The sequence below is a fragment of the Pongo pygmaeus genome, chromosome 16 (assembly GCF_028885625.2).
Source record: "Pongo pygmaeus isolate AG05252 chromosome 16, NHGRI_mPonPyg2-v2.0_pri, whole genome shotgun sequence".
Lineage (NCBI taxonomy): Eukaryota > Metazoa > Chordata > Mammalia > Primates > Hominidae > Pongo > Pongo pygmaeus.
Genome location: NC_072389.2, coordinates 85,845,362 through 85,853,303, shown reverse-complemented (window position 1 = coordinate 85,853,303; position 7,942 = coordinate 85,845,362). Strand labels below are relative to the sequence as shown.

At 49.7% G+C, this 7,942-nt stretch overlaps 1 protein-coding gene across 1 annotated transcript; it reads right to left on the bottom strand.

The window, feature by feature from the left end:
- Positions 1–784: 784 nt before the first annotated feature.
- On the bottom strand, positions 785–7,821 carry LOC129013880 (uncharacterized). The gene is given in 4 exon segments (XM_054450596.2): positions 785–2,285; positions 2,288–2,832; positions 6,097–6,502; positions 7,780–7,821. Coding segments are annotated over 4 exon segments (1,419 nt in total). The 3' UTR covers positions 785–1,859.
- Between the last annotated feature and the right edge of the window lie 121 nt (positions 7,822–7,942).

Here is a 7,942-nt window from a genome sequence, read left to right as displayed (position 1 = left end):
AAACTATGGCTCGGGTAATGCTAGAATACAAAGAATAATTAGATTTTTGTGGAATTTTCAGGAAGAGGTTTCCTGAATGAATGAGCGAGTACGGGTTTTAAGAAAAGGAATCAGCTATGGCAGGCAGGATATTCTAGGCAAGGAAACTAAGGCACTAGAAAAGCTAAAGGGTAGAAGCAAATCAGTCGTGGCATGAGTCCACACCCAGGTGTAATAGAACTGGATCACTGGCCAGGCACGGTGGCTCACGCCTGTAATCCCAGCACTTTGAGAGGCCGAGGCGGGCGGATCATGAAGTCAGGAGATCGAGACCATCCTGGCTAACATGGTGAAACACCGTCTCTACCAAAAACAAAAAATTAGCCGGGCGCGGTGGCGGGCGCCTGTTGTCCCAGCTACGCGGGAGGCTGAGGCAGGAGAATGGCCTGAACTCGGGAGGCGGAGCTTGCAGTGAGCCGAGATCGCGCCACTGCACTCCAGCCTGGGCCAAAGAGCGAGACTCCATTTCAAAAATAAATAAATAAATAAAAGAACTGGATCACTGTTTGGAGGAGGGAAACTCCACTCTTAATAACTTCCACTTGTGTTTAGTAAGTGGCGTTAATAACTCCACTTGTGTTTGTGGCTGCAAACACAAGCCAAAGCAGTGCACAATTGACATCTGAAGCCCAATGAATGTCATCAAAACAAAGCACTTAAGTTTTGTTTGGATTTGCTGCCACTAATACACATCATAAAGGCAGATTTTCACACTCATACAATTTTCTGCATTCTTCAGTATCTGTCAGCGTGTTCAAGTACTTTTAATACACAACTTAAAGTCAAGACACACTTCGGAAAACTTTTTCCGAAGAAAATGATCCAAAGAGCAGAATGTGAGTCAATAAACGGAGAAAGGCAAGCAGCGGTTTTCCATCTTCTGCGCCAGTGTGCTGTAAACTTTTACGTCAGGAAAACTATGTTTTAACCGATGAGATAATGCCTTTCACAGTGATTAGCACGGCCGGGCGCGCGGTGGCTGATGCCAGTAATCCCAGCACTTCAAGTGGCTGAGGTGAGCGGATCACCCTGAGGTCAGCGTCGAGATCAGCCTGGCCAAAATGGCGAAACCCCGTCTCTAGTAAAATACAAAAATCAGCGGGGCGTGGTGGCGCCCGCCTGTAATCCCAGTTACTCAGGAGGCTGAGGCAGGAGAATCGCTTTAAACCGGGAGGCGGAGGTTGCAGTGAGCCAAGATCGGGCCATTGCACTCCAGCCTCGGTGACAAAAAATAATAATAATAAAATAAAAAAGGGCTTAGCATAGTATCTGGCCAGTAGGAAGAAATTATGATTATTATTTTGACCTTAGACCTCTCTTAACTGTCTGAAATTCGGGTTTCTTACAGGACATAGGCGGCCTCTGAGGCTCCCGCCAGCGGAGACAATCTCCCATTAAAATAGGCATCGGTTAAATATTTGCTGAACAAAGTAAACTATCTCTCCCCGGACCCCATTGAGCGCCCACTCGAGATCCGGCCCGGAGCCGGGCGGGACTGGCCCGTGGGTCCCACACGCCGTATAAGGGGGTGGAGAACACCCCACACGCCCAGACCAATAGGCGGGGTGAACGAGGGCCGTGTTCACCACCTCAGCCCGGCTCGCGGCATGCCTTCTGCTCGCCTCCGGGCCTGCAGGGGCTTTCCATCGCAGGTCAGGCCGCGTTCCACTTCTGCCAGCAGTCCAGACACGCCCCTTCGGGTGTAATCCCCGCCCCTCACACACCTGGCCCCGCCCTGTAGGAAGCTCGGTGGTCCTCTCTGCGCCAGGTCTTCTTAGCGCCCGCCGGGGCCACGCCCACCCCCGACGCTCTGAGGTCACCTACAGGGCAGACCCTCGGTGGGCGGAGGGACGGAGGGAAGATGGCGGCAGAGACCGGAAATTGGCGCTGCCTCCCCGAATCCCGGACGGGTGCTGAGGAGGTGGTTCATCTGTGGCCAGCGGCGCTTCGGAACCCGCGCTGGGGGAACCCTGGCGACGGGGCCTGGCCCTGCTATATGCGGGGGCCTCGGCTGGAGTGAGCGGCGTGGAGGCCTCTTTCCTCCGGCTCTTTCCTTGTTGCTGCGAGAGCGAGAGGGCCGCGGGCGGCGGAGGCAGCGGGGCCGGGATGGAGGACGTTAACTCCAACGTGAACGCGGACCAGGAGGTGCGGAAGCTGCAGGAGCCGGTGAAGAAGCTGGGGAAGCAGCACGAACAGCTGAGGAGCCGCTCGCTCTGTGCTGGGGCCGGGATCCATCGGCCCGGCAGGGCGGTTCGCCGGCTTCTCCACTCCCTTCTACGGCGCGGGGTCCCCTTGGGGCTTCCCCTTGGGCCTCAGCGCAAAGTCGGGCGGCGGGGCCGGGTGGACCCGAGGGGGACGAATAACGAGGAGCTGCGGGACGCCACCTTTTTGCTGGCGGCGGGGGAGGGCGGCTTGCTGGACGACCTGGAGCGTCCGTCAGGCTAGGAGGAGGGGGAGGAGAGCTGGTGAGCGCGGGGCGCCGGGCGGGGCTGGGCGGGGACGCCCCGGGGGCGGAGGACATCCCCGAGGGTCCCTCTGGTCGGGTGCCTGGCTTTGTGTAGCCAGCCAGGTCCGCTCTCGGCGGGTACTTGTGGTCTTCTTGCTCTGGCAGAGGGGAGGTCAGTTGGAGTTGGGGGTTCGAGGCTTGAGAGTACAGGGCTTGTAGCTCCTTCTCTGGATTGTGGACCCTCTGGGTGCTGGGACCTATTGGGGTTGGTGGGTTGGTTGGATCCAGAAGGGCTGTTCGCCGTGGGGAGGAGTCGGAGGTGGGAAACTGCTTTGTAGGCAGAGATTCTGCTTTGTATAAGAGACCAGAGCTGGTCTGGGCGTTTTGGATGTTGGGGAGGGGTTTGGCTTGATGAGGTATCCCAAGTTCGGGGGTGCAGACCAAAGTCGCCTACGTCTATGCAGCGGTTGGTGTTTGGGATCAATTTCTAGCGGGGATGGGGAGACCATGTGGATCAGCACTCCCCTTTGGGTAGTGGGGTAAAGCTTGCTCTGTGTGAAGAGGTCAGAGAATGGTGCTGTTTTGTGTGAAGAATCAAGGGTGGAACAAGAACCCTGGCTCTGATTTTTTAAAACAAGAATTGATTGGCATTTTGCAGAGCTCTGAATTGACATTTATCACATCTATCCTTCATTTCCATGTCCTCCTATGGGCAGAGAAAGAGTCCTATTTTAATACCTAAACCAAAGCTGTATTGTCATAAGCCACTTCTTGATGAAATTGCGACCCACATCTTAATATCACTTTCATGTCCCTGCTGGCGGGGAGGCTTTTCCTCTCATTTTATTATAAAGATGTCTGTGGGAAATTCTCTTAATTCATCCTTTTTAAAATTGTACCTTTTAGCTAAAATGTCTCTGCTCTGTTGAAATTCAAACTTCTAACTTAGTGAAATCGAAATCATTCATAGACTATAGTATTGCAGGGCTCGAACTGTGCAGTGTTCTGAGGTAGTTAAGAGCTTTGCTGGATTTAGGCCCTGGTTTTGCCACTTACTAGCTGTATGACCTTGAGCAAGTTATTCTGAGCTTCACTTTCTTCCTCTATGATGGAGAAAATAATAATAGCACTTACCTCTATAGAGTTATGAAAATTTAGTAAGATAATCCATGTATGCATTTAGCGCTGTTGAAATCTCGGCTCACTGCAAACTCCGCCTCCCAGGTTCACGCCATTCTCCTGCCTCAACCTCCCGAGTAGTTGGGACTACAGGCACCCGCCACCACGCCCGGCTAATTTTTTGTTTTCATATTTTTAGAAGAGATGGGGTTTCACTGTGTTAGCCAGGATGGCCTCGATCTGACCTCGTGATCCTCCCGCCTTGGCCTTCCAAAGAGCTGGGATTACAGGCGTGAGCCACCGTGCCCGGCCTGTTACTCTTAAGCCTAGCTATTTAAATCAAACATTTTGTGAGCTCTTACATGATGTTATAGGAGACTCTGAAGATTCTCAAGTGTTGATCCATGTTCATAAGGCAGTTATAGTCTTGTTGAGAACTAAGTTTTATGCAGATAAATAAACTAGAAAGTGTATGGTGAATTGCTGAGAGATAGAACAAAAGTACTGTCAGTGTGCAGTAACTGGGAAGAAAACAGTCGTCCAAAGTAGATGGGCCAAACTTTGAGGAGGAGGCTTTGGAGTCTGGAAGTGAGGAAAGAGTGGGAAGGGCATTTTATGCTCTGACAAGAGCAGAGTCAGAGATATTTGTAACTCCCAGTTAGGAAGATTTGAATAACAGAAGTACTCTTGAGTATGTGGTGACAAACCTTTATTTTTTATTTACTTTTTTTTTTTTTTTTGAGACGGAGTCTCGCTCTGTTGCTCTGGCTGGAGTGCAGTGGCATGATCTCACCTCACTGCAACCTCTGCCTTCTGGGTTCAAGCAATTCTTCTGCCCCAGCATCCCAAGTAGCTGGGACTACAGGTGCCCACCCCCATGCCCAGCTAATTTTTGTATTTTTAGTAGAGATGGGGTTTCACCATACTGGCTAGGCTGGTTTCGAACTCCAGACCTCGTGATCTGCCCGCCTTGGCCTTCCAAAGTGCCGCGTGAGCTACCACACCCAGCCGACAAACCTTTATTACCAGGTGATGTCAAATATTATTAGAGCTGACTGTGGTAGTGACAGTTTTTCATATAAATGTGAAATTGCATCCTCCCAAAGGAATCCTGAGTATGTATGCACTTTAAAAGAACCCAGAATCATCTAAATATTGTCACATGACTCTTGCAAGTGATGATAATAGTGATGCTCATAATAATGAGGATTAGCTGCACTCATCAGCCTGTAGAAAGTAAAAAGTTTCCTTTTCAAAATTTCCTTTCTTGTTAAAGAATAAATCATAAGTGTTAGAAATAATAGTTTCTTTTAAAGACTAACTTCCTTCAAGCCTCCTCTCCTCTGTGCTAATAACTCTTTGTTAAGCCCTATCCTATGTAGCTGTTAGATTTAAGGGAATAAGTATATTCTATGTCCTTGTACTTTAACCAAGATATTTGTGCTGGACATGCTCACAGGCACGTTCCAGCTCACAGCCTATGCCCCTTCCTTATTTGGAAATAGTATTACTTTTCTAAGTCATTTCGCAGGCAACTTCCTCTTTTCCTTTGTTCTCTATTGCCTTTCCCTATATAGGAAAGTTTTAAGTTATTAGTCAGTCGGGTTTAATTTAAATTGTGAGATCCAGCTCCAGCCAATGGAGACAGGACACAAGCTGCATAAGTGATTAAAAACTGCTTCCCTCCTTTGTTTGGGTGTGCTGTCGCCATTGTTTGATCTGTGAGGAGCACCCTTTCTGCAGAAAGTAAAATTGCCTTGCTGAAAAAACTTTTGTCTAAATGCTGGTTTTTCCTTGCGGTACCTAGGAACAAGCATTCTGTTTCTAAATAAACATTTTACTTATAACAATGGCGGTGGCCTGTACAGGGAGCCATTCTCCTCCGGGGGCGGGGGGGTGGGTCTCTGGTCCTCTCTCATGAGGAAGGCGCCCCACTGCCTTGTTGCGGAGGCCTCAGGGTAAGGAATCGAGACCCACCAGGTGTGACAAATAAACTGGACTCTCAGCAATGTGGAAAGAAACCAGCTGGTGACCTGGAGTAAAAGATCCTCACATACCACGTGGACCAGGCAACTCTGCACAGACCAAGGAAGGAAATGCCAGGGGAGCCAGTAAAACACTTCCTTGGTGGTCAGGACTAAGGAAAAAGAAGCCACAGGGCGGTGAAGCATTCTTTGGTTGGGACATACCAAGGTAAAGCATTCCTTAGGACTAAGGAAAGAAAAGCCACCGGGGGAGGGGTGGTGAAGTATTCCTTGGTCGAGGTGTCTTGGAGGTTAAAAAGAGGTGAAAAATCCCCATTAGGGGGAGATTGAACCTCACAGAAACTTCCGGTCGTAGGAAAAATGTTCAAAACTTCCCTTTCCCCTCTTCTTGGGGGAAGGAAGAGGCAAGGGAAAGACCAACAGAGAGGAAAGAGAAACTAGGAAAGGAAGTCAGAGAGAAAGCGAGAGCAGCGAGCATGGCTCTACGTTGTTGCGGATCGCTGGCACCTGGCAGAGCGGCGGTGGCTGGGGCACTCTCCTCGCTCCCGGCTGCACAGCCAGAGCCACCCAGGCTGCCGGCCCCTGAGCCCCGCACCTTCCGCGCCCCTCGGGTGCATCCTGCCACCCTCGGAGGCTGGCTGACCGTGGACGCCTGCAAGTTGGAGCCGAGTGGGAGACTATGAGCGCACTGGGGCCAGGAGCCTGTGCCAGGCAGCCAGGCGCGCCAGAGGGTGGGTCCCTCTCCCCAGCCTGGCTCTGTGTGGAAGAAGAGGGCAGGGACCAGCACCAGGAGGAGAGCAAAGGAGGCGAAGGGGCATGACTCATGCAACTTGGGGCAGGCATCTATCTGCCTAGCCTCTAGGCCGGCGGTGGCCCAGACTGTGGCCACGTAGATCCCACCCAGCCCAGAAGACTAAGTGTAAGAGAAAGAGGAAACGGGATGACAGAAAAAGAGAGAGCCCAAATGAGAGAGAGAGAGGGAGAGAATAAGTGAAAGACTGAAAGAGACAGAGATCAAAGAAAGACACAGAAGGTAAGACTGGGAAGAGAAATAGTGTAAAAGGTAGTCAAGAAGTTGAGGCATGTCAAAGATTGTGAAAGTTGAAAAAAATGTTATAAAAGGGAATTTATGCAAGAAATATTGTATAATTTAAAAGTAGGCATCCTGAATGTAAAACTGTTAAACAGTTTATGTGCAAAATATGTAAAGAAAGTAAAATATACTTTTAGTAAAAGAATTATAAGGAGGCATAAGAATACAGATTTTTACCTACATTAAAAGGTTAAAAAATAGGTGCTAAAAAAATTCAAAAGGAAAATGAATATTGCTAAACCAAAAAGAAATATCCAAGTACCTTATTAAAAAAAAAATCTTGTTCCATCTGCATCAAAGAACCCAGGCCGGGGCCCTCTAAGCTCAGGCTTAATGCCAACGAGTTTCCACCTCCAGCAGCTCTTATAGAGGCTGCAGTGCGAGCTGGCTGGAGGACCTAAGCACAGACAGACACTTCGTGTGCGGGGGAGGGGGCCGGGCAACCATTAGCCAGCCAGCCCAGCCCAAGGCCAGGGGCCAGATGGCGGGGTCTCAGGGAGGAGCAAGGTCCAGGGGCAGCCGGGTGAATCACAAGGCCCCTCATCCCCAAGGCCTCAATGCATGGGAGCGGTGAGGGCCATAAGGAGGCCAAGACCTTAAGAGGTGGTGGGGCTGCATTGTCCGCAGTGCTGAGCTAGGGTGGAGTGGGAGGCTTCACCATGGGGCCTCAAGCCCCAGGATATGCAGAGTTCTGACAAAATAAGGAGCCCCAAAGGATCCCTCAGAGACAACATAAGTAAAAACAAGGAAAAAGAAACTTCTTAGCAAAAAGGCACTAGGGACTATAAAGTCAAAAAGATACCTATGGGTTACCTTACTTACATTCCACTGCTGATGCCCCCACATTTAAAACAAAAGATCAGTTTCTTAGAAATGATATACTTATCTTCCACTTTCCCTTCCCTCAGAACTAAAAGTCTTTTAGCACAGGTACCAATCCTAGAATTTCCAGTACACTACCACCAGCCTGGGGACCACGTCCTCATCAAAGCATAGAAAGAAGAAAAACTGGAGCCAGCCTGAGAAGGACCCTACCTTGTGCTGCTAACCACCGAGACTGCCTTTTGCACAGCAGAAAAAGGATGGACACATCATACCCCAGTCAAGAAAGCATCATCACCTTCAAAATCATGGGACATTATTCCAAGGTCAAGCCCTACCAAATTAAGGCTAAGAAAAGTTTTATCTATCTTTTTCTTTTTCTTCCCTTTAACTATTCCCCATCTTATTATTCATGTAACTAGATCTAACTCACCTGAA